Here is a 20,057-nt window from a genome sequence, read left to right on the forward strand (position 1 = left end):
TCGTCCAGCCCGCCAAAGATTTGATCCAATCGTTGATCAGTGCTTGATAACGTACAGATGAAGGGGCGTTTCTTGTAGCTACATCAATACCTCAATAATTGTATATACTGTATCTTTAAATGCAAACAGCAAAGAGCATATCAAAAATGTTTATTTGGGACTCCGTGTTTCACAGCCAGTAAAGTTGCCAGTACAAATGAAAATACGAATTTTTGCACAAATGTCCGTGTTCAACTAGGTTTATTCCTATATTCCTTTATGTTTGATCAGTGGGTCTGCTGGACAGGATAGAGGGTTGAAATGGTGATGTTCATTCAACAGTTTCTTTTTCACTTTCAGCCTCGGGCTCATTAGAAGCAGCCTCAACGTCCTTTTCAGGCTCCTGGGGTGGCGATGCTTCAGGCTGGGACGTCTCCATCAGCTCCTCAGGCGACTCCCGCTCAGGTGACATTGTTGATTCTTCAGCTACATCCACCTGAACACAAACATCATTGAGGTTACGGGACAAAACAATAATAGTAGTAACATTTATCTCAATTTTTAATATACGATAATTTTGCTAATAGAAAGAACTAGTAACATCTTTTAACACCGGATGTTTTAGGATTGTTAAAGAGGATAATGCTGCTTCAATCCGTTTCACTAATCTTATCTGGTCATTATGTAAGAAATCCGAACAGCCATTGTGCGAAGGTTAAAAAGATAAATAGCAGCAAATGTTTCATTTAGTTGCAGTTAACACACAGCTCAGCCTTTCCTACTACAAAAACTCCTTATTCTGCATCCTGAATATTCCCGTTCTGATGCAACAGTGCATAGATAGTCCTTCACGTTATTAAACCCCCAATTTAAATGTTGAAACATATATTCAGGTAGAGAAAAGGAGCAGGTTCACACATAATTAGTTCGCTGAAGTACAAAGAAAAGGAGGTGAACTGTAACCTTTGGGGCCTCTTGGGAAACGGGGTCACTTTCTTCCTGTATGACTGGAGTCGATTCTTCCTGCTCCATCGGTTCTTCATCCTCCTTCACGTCGGTCACCTGCTGGACTGACGTCTCCTGAGAGGGCGAGTCAGGAACCTGCTCTTCAACTGCTGCAGACAGTGGTTCCAACTGTGCGTTTACAGGCGAAAGGAGACACGGTCATAACGATGCTAAAATCAAGGCCCACCCAACCGACACAGTGGGTTGCACTTCACATCCAAGGCTCTTCATATATCATCCGGCAATACCTCGTTCTCCCTGACAGGCTCGTCTGGCTTCTTTTCTCCTTCCAGCACCGTCATGATGGAGGTAGGTATGTGAGCTTGCTGCTCCCCAGGACAAACAACACAGAAGCCGTTAGCAGCAAACTGAAATCCAGTCGTAGGACGTTTGAAGTGAGGTTACCTGGTGGGGCGTGAGCGAGTGCACGTGCTGCAGCAGAGGCTCCCTCATTTCTGGGCAGCGCTCAAACATGCTGGTGAGCTGAGCGGAGGGGAGCTGCAGGAGGACGCTGTACGACTGAGGCTTCGTCCTCTGGCAGCACTTCACAAACCCTTCCCACACCTTGGGATACTTCCACACCTGCACGGGAGTCCGGAGTGACGAGTGTGAGACCAGGGAAAGTGGTTGCTATAGAAACCAGGAATATTTGGGCTGGGGGTTTAAAGCAGACCTGCTTCATGATGAGGCGGGACAGGATGTTCATGACGAAGCCTCCCAGTCGGGGATACATGGTGAGGGACTGGATGACGGTCCGCATGAGCAGCATGGGGAGAGGGTTCTGGTCCATCAGCTGCTGCATCACCACTGCCAACACCTCCGACGTGTATACGTTCTTCTCGCCAAAGCAAAGGTTGGTAGCTGGGGTGAAGAACACGACCACAGTTCACAAACACCTCTGTTGTGTATAACGTGCTCACAATCTTCATTGTACTGTATATTATTAAAATAACGTGGCTCCAATTCTTTACCTTTATTTCAATGCCTTAATATTATATGGAATGATTCATTGAAAGAACTATATACAAATCAAGTCAGAACCTGACCTTTGATGATTGACTTCATGTCGCACTTGTTGGAGTCGATGTTGTGTAGAGCGATCAGCAGGTCTCCCGGGGTGAGCGGAGACACAGTCGAGCTTCCCTCGCCTGAAAAACAGCCCACAGTCGGGAGTTTAGAGCCCCTCTGCTGAATAAAGCCAGCCAGCGCACGTGGCCATGCACGAGGCTGATGGCCATTCATCACTTACTGTGCTGAGTGCCCAGCAGACGGTTGAACACCTCCTTCACCACGATGGGGTTGAGTTTGATTAGCTTGGGGAGAGCTTGAATGACTTCACTCTATACAGGGAAACAATAGAACAAACCATGATTTTCAGTCATTTAATAATTAGTTATTGAGATTGGAACTCTTCCAATGAAAGATCTGAATATAAAGCAGCTTTTCCGTCTCGTTAGCTGCGTTGGATATTCTGAACTTATCAAAAGCAGAACACGTCTGCCGCATGTGTGTACGATGTTTACCTCAACCTAATTTTACAACACTGATGGAGGGTTAAAAAAGGTGATTAGCAAGCATTAGGGTGATAAGTCAAAAAGGGTTTTTACCTTCTCCAGGCCATTTATGACTGGAATTAAGAAGCGAACATCAGGCACCCGTTTGTGGTAAAGGTCTCTCACTCTCTCCACCAGCTCTGGAGACGGAGGCACTGACAGCAAGATAGAAACTAGTTTTACACGCCATGATCTTTTTACAGCACTCATGTCCACGTGGGTCGTCATTCATCAAGTCATAACATGTTTTGTCTGCTGTTGGAATCAGAACGTGTCATTACATTCTCTGGCTTTCTTACCTTTATCTGTCAAAATGTGAAGACATCTGGTGACCAATGTCTCTGCTCCTTTAGGACAGTTTTCCACCAACAGCAGCAGCTCAGGGGAGTTCATCCCCATTCCACGAATCTGCAACCAACAAAATTCAACACATTTTAAACCAAGAAACCCAGTAGGGGCAACACATGCATTAAAACTAACCCCAGTTGCTAGGAAACAGACATCAGCAGCCAAAAACAATCCTGACAGTTGAGGATTTAGAAGGGGGAAAAAAAGGATTCCCGTAGTTTAATAATGAATAATGAATGAGTGTGCAGGAGTGAGAAGAGACTTACAGGTTGCTCTATCGCTCGCAGCACGCTGCGTTTGATGTCAGCAATGGCTTCCGTGTAGACAGAAGCCAGTTCGTGCACCAGCTGGTGGTTTAAAGGCAGCAAGGACAGATAGAGGAAGAGACATTGTCTGACTGTGTCCTCAGTCCAGGGAGCAGCAACCTCTGTGTCACACACAAAACACTCTGAGGTGAACAACGATGGCGCTTTAAATACAGCTTGTTTCTAAAAACACTGCTAACAATGCAGGGAAAAATGCTAGCTGTCACATCACAGAAGTTATCTAAGATGTTTTTATCATCAAAGGTTGTCCTTCACCTGTGTCCTTGTCAGCCCCAAACAGCAGAGAGGGAGGGTTGGGATGGACAAGCAACTGCATGTAGTTAAGGGCAAACTTCTCAATATAGTCCCTGAGATGATCTTTCTCATACATTCTCTTAAGAAAAGCCAGGGCAGTGGTCCTGACCTGGGAAAAATACAACACACAACACAAGAGATGAAGAAATAACAAGACTAAAGACATAATTCGCCATGAATACAGTCTAACGGTTATCACCTTCTCTTTCTCGTGTGAGCTGAGATCCAAAAGGACGTGCAGGTACTGAAACTGCCTGGAGGGACGTTTGACGATGAGCTCCTTCAGAGTCGTCATGCCCAAATACACACGGGACTGAAATGAAGGTTTCATCAGTGAAACGGCTACGAGAGGCACGACAGACCAAACCAGCATTACCTGGTAAACCCCAAAATTGACCTGCACTTGTGTGTTTAAGTACACTATGTTATATTTTTATTCCCCTCTGGTAGATGTACATCATGCTGATCTTTTAAATGAAAGACAATTGACCTGAGTGAGGGATCATCGTGATGTGCAGGTTTGGGCGTCCCTTACCTCATCCTCACAGTAACGTCGTATTACTTCCAGTGCTGATTCTGTTATAACAGGAGCTTCTAAGACCAGCTTTGTAAAAAGTCTGGAAGAAACGGGACAGGACCCCAAATGTGCCTCAGTTTCAGCAGACAGATACAAGGTCCATGTAAGGTCAGGTTTAAATAATGGTCTTTGTTCTTACCCGTCTTTCTGCTCTGGTTTCTCCTGCAGGCCTGACAGAAGAGTGTAGAGACAGTGGTCGTAGCTGTCCAGCAGCCCGGATGGCAGCTGGCTGAGATAAGTGTTGTACTCTTGGTAGAGGAGAGAAAAAGCCAGGTCGCTCCTCGCCCTGATGTCCTCCAGGACAAACTTGAGCACGTCGTCTTTCATCATCCCATCAAACTGTGTCACGAGCCTGGTGAGCAGCTTCACTCGAACCTGCAGCACATATTCAAGTGAGTTTCTCACCTTTACTGATTTTACTTGGCGGCACTCCAGCCACGCAAAATGGCTTCTTTTGACTACACCGGCAGGCTCACTTACATGGGACATGCCACTTTGAGCGATGGCCTTCTCTGAATGCAGGATACGTTTGATTGCTTTGGAGGTCAAGGCTTCGATCTGGCTCTCTGATAAAGGCTGGATGACATCAGACAGTCTGAACACTTTTTTCCTTCCGCTAGTTCCAGCCAGTCTGCAACAGGACAAGATTACGGAGGGTTAGAGGTTAAAACTACGGCCACAGCAGAGGGCTGCCATAAGTTTTAACGGCTGACTTGGTTTGTGTTGTAGGAAGGATGGGTTCAGGGAGCCTCTTCACTGCTGCGGGCGCCGTCTCCTCAGCCTTTTCTGTGTAACCTCCCACCACAGAAATTGCTTGTCCCATCATCACAGTTGGGATTTTACGCTTGATGAGGTGGTCTTTAGAACCAGACTCATCGTCGACGTCGTCTTTGCCCGCGTCGTTCTCTCTGGCTTTGCACTGCTCCAGTCCTAAAAAAAAAAAAAACCAAAACATTAATATATAAAAATGTTTTCCCCAAGAGTGACAACATTTTAATGCCAACTGTCTTGGTGATTAACCTGGACCCATTCCTGCTGCAGTAATCTGTGTAGCCATTAGCCTAGCCAGATGTTTAATTTGGGCGTCGGTGCCTGCGGACTCCACCGGAGTGTATGTGGCCTGGAAGGATGCTGGCATGACATCCGGTAGATACACCATACTGATGAGAACCTGAAATAAGACAGGGAACGAGTGACGAGGTCCTTTCTGATACAGACATTTGAAGAAGATCAGGTGGTTCTTGCCGCTCACCAGGTTGGCCACATTTTCGGGGTTGAGCAGCGGGTGCAGGAATTCTGCAGTCAGATCGATCGCAGACTGGGCCACTGGAACAGTGGTGGGTTTAGGGACTGCCAGGGGGGCCGGCTCCTCTTTATCATCGTCATCTTCCATCAAGGCTGGCTCTGCATTAAGTGTTTTTAAAATCAGGCAGAATGCGCTGCATCCAAAAAAGTTGCTAAATATCAATAATTGGACCTAAGTGTCTGACAACAGTCAGGACTCACCCATCTTGACCTTCTTTCCCTCTGTGTATTGCTCTTGGCGAGTTCTTTTGCGCGGTTCACGTGGAGCCGGGGTGGAACGCGTTATCTCGCTCTGCGGCATCCCCAGGTCCAGCAGCAGAGTGCTGATCTGGCCCTGGAATTCAAGGCTGCAGGGGTGCTTGAGGACTGACACCAAGTGCAGCTTCAGGTTCTTTCTTACGCTGCTGACCTGAGACTTGGCCAGAGTGGGAGGAAGGTTTGCTGCAAGGGGTGAAACATACAAGCATTTCAGTAGAAGCAGTCTGACATTATTTGTTGGAAGGAGGGCAACTGGTGGTGGACTGGGAGTGACATTTTCAATAATCATGAGTCATTTTTAAAAGATATTCTGGCCAAATATGTTTTTTTGGAACTCAGTGCTGCGTAAGATCACCCACCGTGTAATGTCTCATAAGCCTGCACCACCTCTGACATGAACATTGGCCTCTGACGAGCCACAGTGGCCAGAGAGCCCAGCACGGTGGTGAGGTTGATGCTGGAAATGGCCGGATGAATCATGAACTTCAGCAGCTTTTCCAGTGCCAACTTCCCCTCCTCAGATAAAACATCTGCCGATACACATGGTAACAGTCTCAGCAGATGAAAGACCGTGTCAACACTCTCTTCACAGCTGTTGTTTTAATCATCCATACCATAACGAATGTACGAGTGATCTTTGGGAACTTTATCCAAACTGATGTCACTCTCCTGACGCTTCGGAATGTCCGAATCTGATGTCCGTGCTGACAGAGTGATGATTAACGATTCTGTGAATTTGATGGCATGAGTGCGAATGCCATCGTTTTCAGAATCCAACAAGGCAAGGACGTCCCCTTTCATTTGCGTGACAAGATCCCAGCATGCCTCCTGCCTCTCCGACACCGTTTTAGAGCGAACCAACCACTGGCAGGGAGAAAACGGAGTGGGGGGGAGACAAGAGACGTCAGTGATAACTTATCTTTGCGAAGAACTGAACCAGTTAGAAGTGTATTTACCTGAAGAGTAACTTTGTACAGCTGAGTGAGTGTGAGGATGGCTTTCTTCACCACGTTCACACCTTCATCCTTCAGCAACATGTTCAGATTGGCAATCAGGCGAAGGAGGAGTTCGTTGTCCCTCTTACTGGATAAGATGAAACCAGGTGAAAGGTTAAACAGCGGCCTATATTCATTAACCTCAGTGAAACTTTGACTCTAGTAACTCACCATGCTTCTTCTATGAAGCCAATGACAAATTTTCTTATTTCAATAGATTTGTCAGTTTGAAAGGCAATCATTTCCTATAGAGATATGAATGAAATATTTCATTCATGACATGAAATCAGCATAAAAATACAGATCAGACGCACACAAAAAATCCAAGCATTTTTTCCCTCGAGGATTGTTTTGTCCAGAAAACCAACTAACATGACCATTCACTCATTTTTAATGTATTCATTCATTAGTTAGTTGGGAAGGAAATCAGCATACGGGTTTACTTACATCCAAGAAATTATCGAGAAGGGAGGGGTCCTTATTGATGATTAGCTCCTGGACCTAGAAATAATAAACTTTATTCCACACATGTATCTCATCAAGACTGGACAACAGCATCTATGGCCTTCCTTCCACTCCCTCAATATGCTCCAGTCTACATGCTCAATTAGTTTTGAAGTATCAAATGTTTGACTTTACAAAAAAAAAATCACAACAATAAGTAATGGCTTTGAAGCAACTACAAACCTGTTTAAGAATGGTTAGTTTTTCATCTGCAGAAATCAGGGCAGCCTGATTAAGAAGATCAACCACCTGGAATGGAAATGCAGACTTAAGGTGCGATCTGACGCTAATTGCTAACCCAGATCTAATACTTAAATGTTAGTGCATACCCTTTCACTCGTCGTCATATCGATGTCACTAGGAGTCGCCTCCTCTTGAGTAGGCATGTCCATTGTGCTGCAAAGTTTCTCTTACAATATAGGCATAATCTTCAGACTCCAAAATACACTGTAAACAAGTGAGCATGATTATCACTTAGCAATGATAGGTTAGTCTGGTCCAGAAGAACCGGGCATTTACATGGTGAGGTATGTGGAGGATTTTAGCTTTTAGTTAAATGTTTAGTCATATTTACATGACTTTAGGCTGTTTCGCCTATAGATTCTTTGTGGCGCGCTACCAACATGCTAGCTTTCTGCTAACCTCAGGAGCTCTGTGCACATTATAGTCCAACTGAGATACGTACTTACCGTTACAACGATTCTTTACTTCGGCTTAGAAACAGTGAATGAATGTGATTTAATATAGGACATTACAATTTGTACAATACGTTTTGTAAGAATAACAGCTTATCTAACTTATTATGGAAGCTGCCTGTCGGTACCCAATCTGCATCCGGAACCAGACCTGCACCATATCGCTTTCGCGCATGCGCAAACAATCTTCTTCCTCTTTTTTCTTCTTCTAGTTCTAGTTCTTCTTCGTCGCAGTTTTCTACACATTTCAAGCAGCAATATCACCACCTACTGAGTCGGATTTAGGATAGATAGAACCGTTAAACACTATAATCTTTGAACAACCAACATTGTTGTTGGAGTTAATACTACTAATTCCTTTACCTCCTAAGTAGATTTTCTATCTTCCACACATCATCTTTGGAATCTTTGGAAGATCAAAGACCCTCCGGAATTCGGAACATCTCCAAAATTTAATCAGCTCTTTCTTGGCCCTTTATCAACAATTATGTCACTAAAATCCGTTTATAACGTTTTGAGTTAATTTGCTAACAAGGCAGACAAACATTAATGAAAAGTCATCATTAAGACTACAAATCCCAGCAGCATCAGCACCACGTGGGTGATGTCACCTGATCATGAAGAGGGCAGGGTGTGCTAATGTTTACAAGCGCTGGGACGTCAATCGCTCTGCTGTAAATTTATACTTTGCTAGTCAATATTTTAGCTTTAAACGATGACGCAATTTAGTACTAAGACAAAGTAAATGAAGGACGTTGCGTTATCAGGTGAGAACGTGTGATCGAACCTTTAAACTGGCTTATTCAACCAACTTCTCAGCAATAAGCTGGTCATCGCAAGTTAGCCAGTCAATGATCGCTATTTGCTAACGTTAGCTCCAATATTTTAACTTGAAGCATCTACTAACTGCGTAAACGTGCAGCCGACTTTATGGGTTTCTTTTATTTAAGAATAATTCACATGCAAGCCTTTCAACTAGCTCTCAGCTGCCGGACGCAGACTTCGAAAAGCAGAGACATATGTTACCTACGCTAACAATATGTATAAACACTGCAGCTCGAGTTTTCAGTGCAGTTTATAGTTAAATATAAATACAGCTCAAACAGCTATGTGACACTGATATGCAGCATGAATAGCGTTGCTGATTGCATTTGTTGTTTGTCGGTTTATTTCACATTTCAAAACATGGTCTTTGTTTGAGAATAACTATTCGGACTGTCACACTTCCAGGTAAATCGGTCTATTATATCACAATTAAGTGTAATGTAAGCATTGTAATTACAGACTTTACCTTTTATTTTCCAGGTTGCTTTCATTTCATATTTCTAGATCTTTGTTCAAGCTTGTCCTTAGGTGGTGTAAATGAGTCTGAAGTTGAATGTTGTAATGGAAGAAAGTTGACAATAGTGATGAGCCCATTAAAAACCTTGGGGGGCTTCTATTATTTACAATGAATCTGCTTTAATTTTCTGAATATCAACATTTAACCTAACAAATATTTAAGAAAATTATCTTCTTAAACTGCTGGTTCAAGACAAGAGGTTCTGTTAGTTATTATGTTTTATAACCATTTTCATTGCTAGTGGTTGGTAGCACTGAACTGATTTGATATGTAAGTTTTATTTATCCTGGGAATAACTAGTGGATAATACTAATGAATGAACTGATCCACACATTGGTCTGTGTATTACATGCCAGCCACCTGATGGAGTGGGTGTTCGTCATGAACCGGATGAGCTCCCAGAGTGGTCCTGCGGCACAGCGCAGACGGATGCTTCTTGGCCTACTGATCCTCCTGCTGGTTGATGTCATCTGGGTCGCCTCCTCTGAGCTGACCTCAGTAAGCACGGCAGCAGCACGAGATGACAATTTATCCATACAAACACTCACTGAGGAATAAATCGACTTAAAAATGCAGATGTTGCACTTAGTCAGACCTATTTTGCAAAAAATGCCCACATCAACAATGAAAACATTAAATTTCAGCCTCCTAGTGATTATATATCAGCAAATGAGGCTGCTGATTGACAGCATCAGAAAATTCTAGAAATATTAGCAGATATAAGGCACACGAGCCCTTTAAACAGTACTGCACTCATTTAAAATGGTATAAGTCTCACAATTCTTTTTTGATAAACTTGAAATGCAAATTAATAAGGCTCTCCAGCCGTGTCCTTACTGTATCTCCCTGTTGATTCTTCCTTTAGTACATTTTCAAGCAGCAGGAATACAACAAACCCTTCTTCAGCACCTTTACCAAGACCTCCATGTTTGTGCTGTATTTGCTGGGGTTCCTGCTGTGGCGTCCCTGGAGGCAGCAGTGCACCGGCTCTCTGAAGCGTCGCCACGTTGCATTTGTAAGTCGTTACCCATTAATACACTGCTGGGGGGAGGGGGGGGGGGGGGGCAGTGTGTGCTTCTACAGGTCTGTGTTGAAATGTCCATTTTATGACATTTTGAAATTGTGGTTGTTTGTCACCAAGATGACGATTTGAATCACTTGTTCTTGCAGTTTGCTGATGCTGAGGCTTATTTTGCACCGTGCGCCACTGACAGTACTGTAAATAATTGTTTGGTATGTAATTATTCTGTTTTCTGACATAAATCTCTTGGGTTTTTTTTGGCGCGAACTAGAGGACAGTATTTTTAGATCTTTGCTTTGAGATCTAATATTTTGAAGATTTATTTTTTTTATCATCACTGTAGTTTGTAGTTTTTTATTTTTCATGACTTTGTCACAAGTTATGTTTTAGTTTGACATCAAATCCAGTATTTTAAGTACTAAAAGCTTGTTTCACTGTTTTGTGGAGCTGTTATCTTCCGGTTGTCTGGGTGATGATGGTGCTCTGGTTTGACTGAACATCACTGAACAGACATCTGTAGCTTGCTGATTCTTTTAAAAGTCTTCAGCAGCATCACTGGTTGTGAAACTTAAAGTATAAAATATCTTAAGCAGCTCTTAGATGTTCATTTAATCAATCAATCAATCAATCAATCAATCAATCAATCAATCAGTCAATCTTTATTTATGTAGCGTCTGTTACAATCTAAATTGTTTCTAGGCGCTTTCCAGAATCCCAGGGCCTGACCCCCAACAAGCAACAGTGGCAAGAATAAACTCCCCTTTAACAGGAAGAAACCTTGAGCAGGACCAGGCTCATGTAGGGGGACCCTCCTGCTGATGGGGGGCTGGGTAAAGAGAGAGGAGAAGGGGGGAGGAGAGGAGGGGAGGGGGAGAAGGTAGAGGAGAGAATAGGTAGAGACCATAGAGATACATTATATTAATTAGAATAAGCTGCCGGTAGAGTCGAGTTGAGTGGGTCAGCGGGGTCGGAGGTCAATAGGTCAGCATACAACTATGAAGGTGGTGATACCTGTTGATGAATACAGAAGGGGGGGGGGGGGGGGGCAGAAAAACTACACCAGAAATAACAACGCTGGTCTACTTGGTGAGGAGGAGGTCACTTCCTTGTCTGGGGTGCAGCTAATGTTGCAGCTAGTAGGGAAAAGATCTAATAGAAGAACAGTAATGAAAAGATACAAGTTACACAAGTTAAAGTGGAAATTTTTTACCTATTTTACCAGGGAGACATTTCTAGGCTGTGTGGATAACAGAAATATCCTTATGTTGAATGTTATAATGTCCGTTTGTCCATCTTAGAAGAGAAAGAGAGCAGATTGAAAGGTGACACAAAGGTCCTGCAGAACGGAGCTTCTCCCGTTTGTGATTCACTTCTGTTGTTTCAGAGTGAGCCGCTGTACGTTCCCCTGAAGGTCCAGGACGTTCCTGCTGATCATTCCGAACCCTTAAAGGGTGACTGTGAAGCTTGTGAGTACGTTGCTGTTGTGTTTGGTTGGTTTATCAGCAGAATCAGAGATCAACTTTTGGCTGACCTCATTTTCACATCACTGTGCCTGAAAGAGCAAATAAATGCAGTCAAATCTTCTGTCTGTTGATCAATTTCTCTCTCTCCCTCCCCCTCTCTGCCCCTCCCTCCCTCTCCCCCCCCTCTCTCTCTCTACCTCCCTCTCTCCCTCTCCTACCTCCCTCTCTCTCTCCCCCCCCTCTCTCTCTCTACCTCCCTCTCTGTCTCTCCCCCTCTCTCTCTCTCTACCTCCCTCTCTCTCTCTCTACCTCCCTCTCTCTCTCTACCTCCCTCTCTCCCTCTCCCCCCTCTCTCTCTCTACCTCCCTCTCTCTCTCTCTACCTCCCTCTCTCTCTCTCTCTACCTCCCTCTCTCCCTCTCCTACCTCCCTCTCTCCCTCTCTACCTCTCTCTACCTCCCTCTCTCCCCCCCTCTCTCTCTACCTCCCTCTCTCCCTCTCCTACCTCCCTCTCCCTCTCTCTCCCTCTCTCCCTCTCCTACCTCTCTCTCTCCCTCCCTCTCTCTCTCCCTCCCTCCCTCTCTCTCTCTCTCTCTACCTCCCTCTCTCCCTCTCCTACCTCCCTCTCTCCCTCTCCTACCTCCCTCTCTCTCTCTACCTCCCTCTCTCCCTCTCTCTACCTCCCTCTCTCTCTCTCTCTGTACCTCCCTCCCTCTCTCTCTCCCTCCCTCCCTCCCTCTCTCTCTCTCTCTACCTCCCTCTCTCTCTCTACCTCCCTCTCTCTCTCTTTCCCTCCCTCTCCTTCTCCAAGCAGCTTCCAAAAAGCATCGGGTGCGTTTTAGTAACGTCATGGAGGTGCGTCAGCTTCCTTCTACTCAAGCCCTGGAGGCCAAACTGTCCCGAATGTCCTACCCAGCGGCCAAAGACCACGAGGCCATGTTGCGAACTGTAGGAAAGCTCACCGTCACCGATGTGGCCAAGATCAGCTTTTTCTTCTGCTTCGTGGTGAGTGAACCTCAGAGGAGATCTCAGCTTTTGGCCCTGTTTTCATGTGAAAACGCTAAACTTGTATCTAGTTCCACTGCTCTTTTTGAGCCTCAGCCTCCAGGATGCTGTTTTTGTTTCAGAAAGTGTTTTTTTTTTTTTTTTTTTAAACCAACACATTTGGTGGAATAAATTGTAGAAATGAGGCCTGAGCAGTAGCGGGCTCAACAAGCACAGGTGTTGTACACGTCTTAGCAGATCACTTCCTGTTTCTCTTCCAGTGGTTCCTGGCTAACCTGTCTTATCAGGAGGCCCTGTCCGACACGCAGGTCGCCATCGTCAACATCCTGTCATCCACCTCAGGTGAACGCTCTTAACGAAACTGCTTAATGAAGGAAATAGACGCTGTTGTGAGCACTGGGGTTGATTGTTCTCCCTTTCAGGCCTGTTTACGCTCATCCTCGCAGCCATATTCCCCAGCAACAGCAACGACCGCTTCACCTTGTCCAAACTGTTAGCTGTGGTTCTGAGGTAAGTGCTGTCAGAGCTCGGCGGATACAGTCAGGGTGAAGAAGGTTATGTAGTTTTGCCAACGAAGCTCATAAATCATTTGCTACTTAAATGAGAATCTTTCATCTGTCACAGTTTCATGTTCTTCTCCAGCATAGGAGGCGTCGCCCTCGTGAGCATCTCCAGCATGGACAACGACAAGGGCGTCACAGGTAACCCCGGATTTAGTGAGTTATCCGTCAGGATTTAGCATCAGTGCCTCTTCCTGAATCTAACGGACTTCTGGGTGATTATAGGCTCCTTATGGTCGCTGGTCGGGGCGATGCTGTACGCCGTCTACATCGTAATGATCAAAAGACGGGTGGATCGGGAGGATAAGCTTGATATCCCAATGTTCTTTGGTGAGGAAACCCTCAGTATCGACACAAGCTCCAGCATGTTGGTCCATGAAGTCGTTGGCATCGTGACCGACGGAAGGTTTCTTCCCTTTAGGGTTTGTGGGCCTGTTCAACCTGCTGTTCCTTTGGCCCGGCTTCCTCCTGCTCCATTACACGGGCTTCGAGGCCTTTGAGCTTCCCAGCCAGATGGTGTGGCCTTACATCCTCATTAATGGTCTCATTGGAACAGTCCTCTCAGAGTTCCTCTGGCTTTGGTGAGCACGTGGCCACACGACCGTATGTTCAAAAATCTATCGTTCAATTTTCTTATATTTTAGTTATGTCATTAAGTCTTGATCAAAACCAAAGATCAGTCGACCTCTTCACTTACTTCACATAAGTTACAGTCAGTCAGGAGGTATAATCTGTGTTTAAATGAAGATGCTGGTTCCACTTCCTACGTGTCTCCCATGCATCAAACAAATGAGAAGCATCAGGATGAGAAACAAGTAGCTCCTGAATAACTCGGCTTATAAACCACAGGGGGGTGGTGTGTCCACACCAAACGTCTGCCAGGACCCAACGTCTGCTCAATCGCTTCAGAAAAAAAAAAGACTACATTCTTATAGTTCTCTGTTAGTTCTAATGCAGTAGCTAAAATTCACATTCTCTCATTCGTTGAAGGGATCTTTTCTAAAATGTTGGCGTGTTTTTGTCTTCACAGGGGCTGTTTCCTCACGTCGTCCCTGATTGGAACTCTGGCGTTGAGCTTGACCATTCCTCTGTCAGTCTTGGCAGATATTTGCATGCAAAAGGTGATTTGCACTAATCGGTTCTTTGGTTCTTCACCAAATTCCAAGTGGTGAAAACGTGCAACTTTGAGTCGGTGTTGTTGAAATGAAGCTGGAACACGTCTCTTGTCGATAGGTGCGTTTCTCTTGGCTCTTTTTTGCCGGGGCCGTTCCCGTCTTCCTCTCGTTCTTCATCGCCACGCTCTTGTGCCATTACAACAACTGGGATCCCGTCCTGGTGGCGCTGCGGAGAGTTTACGTCTTTATTAGCAGGAAACATCGCATCCACAGGTACGTGATCCTGCAGACGGAGGCGTAGGTGATCCTTTTCCATGCAGTAGATCTTCACAAAATAACTCCTGTCAAAACATCTCCTGCCTTCAGGAAGTTGAGAAAACGAGCTCTAGATCAGCCCGATGCACTTTGGCTAAAGTGACAAGGTTAAAATATAACTCTGGCTGGCATCGGCAGAGGTTTGTTCGCCTGTGCCAAATTTCAGGAAGAGAACATCTGCCCAGCTGTTCAGCCAATGTGGAGCCGCAGCCGATGGGGATCGTTTCAAGGGTGGAGGGAAAAATGGATTCAAATCAAGTCCAACACAACAGAGGCGCGAATGAACTGGAAAGTGATTGTAAACCCATCTCGAAATCCACCGTGGATCATGTGATCTTCTCTTGGACCGATCACATCTGCTGCCCCAACAGTTGAGGCCGCGCTCATTGAGGATTTCAGCCACTTTATTAGACCGATAAAGGCGTAAATGTACCGGGGCAACATTTAGGAGACTCTTATTTGGTTCTGTTTGATTAATCAACCGTAAGAGCATCGAACGTGGTTGCCATGGCATCAACGACAGACACAGCAGCAGTGTGTACAGAGGCGCTCCTGATGGCTGAACACGCTGCTCCAGTGATCTCCACTGGAAGTTTGTTGACACGCGACTAGGCTGGAAATTCTTTTACACTTAAATAACTTTGTGACAGACAAAAATGTCCTTCGCTTTTGTGGCATATTAACTATAAATTGACCTTAACACTTAGGAGTCCTTTTCTTCTCTGATGTTCTCATGAGGACAATGGAGGCAGTTTGTCACTCAGCCTCGCTCGGTTAGCTCTCTTATCGGATGTATCCGCTCCACTGACTGTCCTCCATTCTTCTGTAAACGCTTGCTGAGGGATGGAAATTAAAGTAATGGTTGTCATGATGATGACTGTGATGATGATTGACGCGCCGCTCCCCCTGCCTGCAGACTACCGGAAGACAGCGAGCAGTGTGAGAGCCTTATTCCTCTGAACACCATCTCCCCCAGCGATGGGGGCTTCCGTTAACCATCTAACATCAAACGTAAGTGATTCAGCACTTCAATTTTTATCTAAATTTAACTGTACTGCAATATCTTCCATTTTCTTTCCCTAAACTAATCAGCAACGTACGTAAGTGAGAATTCTCCACCATGTTTGAATATGAGTACCATGTAAATGATCTCACCTTGTCTCCCCAGGCTTGGATCTCCGAGCGGACAATTTGGGATCCAGAGTGGTCGAACCACCCCAGTGCCTCATAATAAATCTATTTATTTTTTACAGCGTTGCGACGGCAACATTTTTTCCTGCAGCTTCAGTTTTTTTTTTTGCTCACATCCCAGACTGACCTGGTCATGTTTTCAAGCCGGCGCTCGGACCGCTGGACGCCGTCAGTCATGACTGTAGCGCCACCACATGAGCAGATGTAACGGTACAACACTAAGAGACGGAGCAGCTGTGGGGCAAACCTCGCTCTTTAGGGTCCATGTTAGGGGGCAGATACACCACACTAACCTCTCTGATGTGTCCAGGCATTCCATTTTCCTGTTGTGTTGCACAGCGTTTGAAAGTTCACATAAATACATACACAGGCAGCAAATTGGCCTAAAAATGTTAAATGGAAACGGATTTAATTCCTACTGGTTACCGATGATACCCAAAGTGCCGCTCCACGCTGGTGTGGAGGGTTAGCGCCCGACCCTCCCCACGATACTGTACCCTGATATTTGAAGGCCTCTACGGGAGGTGGACCTCACCAAAAATAGAAAAACACTACGATTGAAGGAGGAAGCGTCTCGTGAGCAGCTAGCTTGTTGCTCTGACACAGCATTCCTGTTTAAATGTGAATCAATTCCACCTTTCCCCCTAAGCTAAAACACCCAGCGCTGTAATTAACATTTCCTTTTTTAAAAATGAGTGTAATTACTGTGGTTGGTGACGCGTTTTGATGTGAAATTCCTCGGAACACTACGGTTTCCTGTTCTGGACGTGTTCCGTTCTGTGAGTTTGTGGACCGACCAGCGTATTTCTTTTGTATTCTCTGTACTTTGACGAGCATCCGTTTGATCAGCCTGCCTCTGGATGTTGTCCAGGGTGCACGTGTTCCAGGCTGGAGTGCAACGTAAATGTTATTCCTCTCCTCCTTTTAGAGACGTCCTGTTTTATTGGGTGTTTTAACTGCACTCGCTCTTGTAACGGTGGAGGAAGTGATCACTGAGAGTCGTGAACGGACTGAGCACTTTAAGAGACACATGTTAACGTTGTTCATTATTGCCAATCAACCAACTTTAAAAAAAAAAAAAAGGTTTTCAACTCTTGTTCATCTTATGTCACTGGTGTTTTTTGAAACTAAATTATATTTTTATCTGGTTTTATTTGTTTTTCCTCCTCAGGTTCTTTTTCTTGTGAATCTATCTGCAACAACTATTGAGTTTCTTCTCTTTTTATTTTACCAGCCTCTTTTCATACTTACACTGCACTATTAAAAATGATCTTTTTAAAGACTTGTGTCCAGGTATGAAGCTTGAACAGTCATGAGCATCTTTTATATGTCAAATTTGCTAAAAAAAATAAAAATAAAAATGCTTGTTTATAGGTTTCCACTACATTTTAAAATATTTCCAAGGAAAACTTGTAAATCAAAGTGTTAAATTTTCAAATGTTGTTTTGTCTCAGGCCTACGAGTCAAAACCACATTAAACACTCAGTTCCAGAACTTATAGAAGAATTTATTGCAGTACATAATGAAGAGAATATTAGCATTTTTGGCCTGTGAATGTTTATCTATTACTGAACCTTATCAGTCCAGGGGCTGATGGGTCCGGTCCCGACAGCCTCCCGTCCTGATGTACGTTTCCTGTTTAATGTTCGCTCAGTGTGAGTTAATGACTCAACACTATTGCTCTTTATTTCACTGACCGCTGAAACAGGCGTCCGCACGTTGTAGCCATCGGGCTTTATTTGTCCTGGTCGCTTCATGTTCTGCTGCACTGGGATTGGGATTCGAAGCACATTCACCTGATTTCTGTCATAGAAATTCAGGCACAATTAAAATGAGCTGAGGCCCAAATGGAGAGGTTCTGCTACGCGAAGCAGTCGGCCCTTCAGCTGTGTCTCAATTAAAACGTCTCGCGGCGTTTTTTGGGAGCTCTGTGAGGTTTTCTCCACCCAACGGTGACTCAGTCCTGTTTCTGTAGGACTCGCCGTGTGTTTCGCTAACATCAACATTGCCGACAGGCCTGCTTCATATGAGCGCGGAGAAAAATGACTTCTTCACCTCCGCCTGCCTGGACTCCTTCAAACTGAACTTTTCAACTTGGCTGAAAAGCCTCCTCATCCATTTTCCCTGTCACCGCATTCATTCCGCTGAGGTGAGGCGACGTCCTCCACGGCTCTACCTTCACCACCCTCTCCACTCCAGAAGCACAGATGGTTCCTCCCAAGGAAATCTGATTCTGCAGCGTTCAGAGGCCTGATTAATGGTTAACTGCCCTGCCCTAATAGGTGGGCGGGGGAAGTGTGTGTGAGTTGTGTGTTGGCTGATACTTTGCTCAGACGGGGGTAAAACCGGCAGATGAGATCCCACAACCCTCGGAGGATTCAGGCAGGAATGGGACGCGGACCTGTTTCTGGGCTACGTGCTGCACGGTTGGGGACGCTGAATACTTTGATCAAGGCCCTGAGGATTCCTGCATCTGGCGTTCTAAAGTGAAACACCTTTTGTGATTTGGAGCTTCCCGGCGTTTGGAATAGCACTCCGTGGAGAGGATATTAATCTCTGCTGTTATCTTGGAAAACGGCTCACCTCTGACTCGTGTCTCCGTCTTGGGGACAGCGCCCAGCAGAGCCGATAAGCTCAAAGGAAAACAAGAGTCTGAGCTATGAGTGAGGAAGTGGAGATACCAGATGAGAAGGATTGGAGGGAGCTCGAACCCAACTACCCCATCAAAATCTTCCTGACCGTCCTTTACAGCCTCATGCTGGTGACGGGTATTGTGGGTAATTCAGTCACTATCAGAGTGACCCAAGTGCTTAAGCAGAACGGCTACCTGCAGAAGCACGTCACCGACCACATGGTCAGTCTGGCGTGCTCAGACCTTCTGGTGCTGCTCATCGGTATGCCGGTGGAGCTCTACAGCGCCATCTGGTTCCCGTTCACGTCAGCGTCAGGCAACGTCTCCTGTAAGATATACAACTTCCTGTTTGAGGCCTGCAGCTATGCCACCATCGTAAACATAGCCACGCTTAGCTTTGAACGCTACATGGCCATCTGCCACCCATTCCGCTACAAAGCCCTCAGTGGAAAACGTACCAACGCCCTCATCGCCTTTGCCTGGCTGGTGTCCTTTCTCGTGGCTCTGCCGCTGCTCATCGCCACGGGAACGCAAGGCCACATTCCCCTCCGAGCGAACGCCCCCGTCCAGAACCTGACGTTCTGCACTAACCTGAGGGAGCACTGGGTGATGTACAGGTGCAGCATCTTCGGGGCCTTCATCCTCTACATGGCCGTGCTGATCTGCGTGGCCTTCATGTGTCGCGCCATGATCCTTGTCCTCCGGAACCCAATGGGATCTGCGGACGGTGGCGCCAACGGGACCCAGAGAGCCTCCAAGCATGAAAGTTCAAGGGTGAAGATGGCCAGGAAGCAAACCATCATTTTCCTTGGTAGGGTTATTCATTCTATATCTTTAACGCTGATATCTTTTGCTGTTTGCTGTTGCTCTCGGCTCAGCGTCGACTCTGTCGTGTGATGGCGGATTATTTTACACCATGGTACAGTTACGTTTCTCTTGTTTTCGGTGTTACGAACATCCATATGACAGCTCATGTACGCATACAGGCTCCTGCAGGTTGGGCTGTGGATGGAACAGACAGGCGTTCCAACAGAGAGGCTCCCCGGAGTTTATGCTCAACCTTCCTGCAAATGTCCTGCAGCACTTGTGTTTGTTAGTGGGAGCACTATTTATTTATTTATAGACGAGCTTGAACACAAACAGGGGCAGAAAGGCACCTTTTCCTGGAGCCTCGATCCCACCAGGGTCACCACAGACTGACCCAAAGAACAAATGAGAGGAAGAACTGAATCTTTTTCCTTCTGTGGTGGTTGAGTGCTTCTCTTACCTGTTGGCGACTGGGACAAACCCCAGCATTCCCAACCCAGCATTCCCAACCCAGCATTCCCAACGCCCCCGAATGGAGGTGGGCGTGAACATGTTTAGAGCAGCACACAGGATGGATGCTTCAGGTTGTTGGCCAGGGTCCACTGCTGCACTCTGACCCCCACCTTCTCCTCTATCCTATTTTTATTTATACTGTGTCAATATAATGCCCCAAAATCCATGATTTTATGTGTTTATAAGCAGCGTTATTACATTCAGGAAGTGACTCCCTCTACACCCCAGCTGCAACACACATAAGAGTGTTTCTCT

The 20,057-nt window shown here is 45.6% G+C and overlaps 3 protein-coding genes across 9 annotated transcripts in view; 2 read left to right on the forward strand and 1 right to left on the reverse strand.

The window, feature by feature from the left end:
• Nucleotides 1–133: 133 nt before the first annotated feature.
• On the reverse strand, nucleotides 134–8,023 carry sympk (symplekin). The gene is made up of 27 exons (XM_003962190.3): nucleotides 7,834–8,023; nucleotides 7,474–7,591; nucleotides 7,328–7,393; nucleotides 7,088–7,141; nucleotides 6,812–6,885; nucleotides 6,602–6,728; nucleotides 6,260–6,509; nucleotides 6,005–6,175; nucleotides 5,589–5,828; nucleotides 5,335–5,486; nucleotides 5,103–5,253; nucleotides 4,796–5,012; nucleotides 4,563–4,713; nucleotides 4,222–4,457; nucleotides 4,041–4,122; nucleotides 3,705–3,818; nucleotides 3,467–3,614; nucleotides 3,152–3,312; nucleotides 2,837–2,945; nucleotides 2,592–2,692; nucleotides 2,234–2,324; nucleotides 2,031–2,132; nucleotides 1,658–1,845; nucleotides 1,390–1,566; nucleotides 1,233–1,310; nucleotides 943–1,113; nucleotides 134–475 (listed from the first exon to the last, which is right to left on the reverse strand). Exons 2-27 carry the CDS (start codon nucleotides 7,534–7,536, stop codon nucleotides 311–313), a joined length of 3,639 nt encoding a protein of 1,212 aa, XP_003962239.3. The 5' UTR covers nucleotides 7,537–7,591; nucleotides 7,834–8,023; the 3' UTR covers nucleotides 134–310.
• LOC101078295 (solute carrier family 35 member F5) lies at nucleotides 4,305–17,219 on the forward strand. 6 transcript variants are annotated; one of them, XM_029833255.1, is made up of 15 exons: nucleotides 4,305–4,437; nucleotides 9,538–9,679; nucleotides 10,047–10,196; nucleotides 10,352–10,414; nucleotides 11,587–11,668; nucleotides 12,476–12,669; nucleotides 12,930–13,011; nucleotides 13,092–13,179; nucleotides 13,312–13,370; nucleotides 13,455–13,559; nucleotides 13,651–13,810; nucleotides 14,260–14,350; nucleotides 14,463–14,617; nucleotides 15,576–15,670; nucleotides 15,828–17,219. In XM_029833255.1, the coding sequence occupies exons 2-14, from the start codon at nucleotides 9,545–9,547 to the stop codon at nucleotides 15,652–15,654; spliced, it is 1,443 nt and encodes a 480-aa protein (XP_029689115.1). In that variant the 5' UTR covers nucleotides 4,305–4,437; nucleotides 9,538–9,544; the 3' UTR covers nucleotides 15,655–15,670; nucleotides 15,828–17,219. The 6 variants fall into 6 exon arrangements, with proteins under 6 accessions (XP_029689115.1, XP_029689109.1, XP_029689103.1 ...); XM_029833249.1 differs by having other exon boundaries at nucleotides 4,347–4,474; XM_029833243.1 differs by lacking the exon at nucleotides 4,305–4,437 and adding an exon at nucleotides 8,446–8,606.
• Nucleotides 17,220–18,164: 945 nt separating this feature from the next.
• The window catches only part of gpr39 (G protein-coupled receptor 39), a 12,420-nt gene continuing 10,527 nt past the window's right edge, over nucleotides 18,165–20,057 (forward strand). Inside the window, exon 1 of one of the 2 annotated variants that reach the window (XM_003962145.3) lies at nucleotides 18,165–19,293. In XM_003962145.3, coding sequence (XP_003962194.1) covers nucleotides 18,510–19,293 — 784 coding nt within the window. In that variant the 5' untranslated portion in view covers nucleotides 18,165–18,509. 2 annotated transcript variants of the gene reach the window in all.

This window comes from Takifugu rubripes, chromosome 1 (genome assembly GCF_901000725.2).
Source record: "Takifugu rubripes chromosome 1, fTakRub1.2, whole genome shotgun sequence".
Taxonomy (NCBI): Eukaryota; Metazoa; Chordata; class Actinopteri; order Tetraodontiformes; family Tetraodontidae; genus Takifugu; species Takifugu rubripes.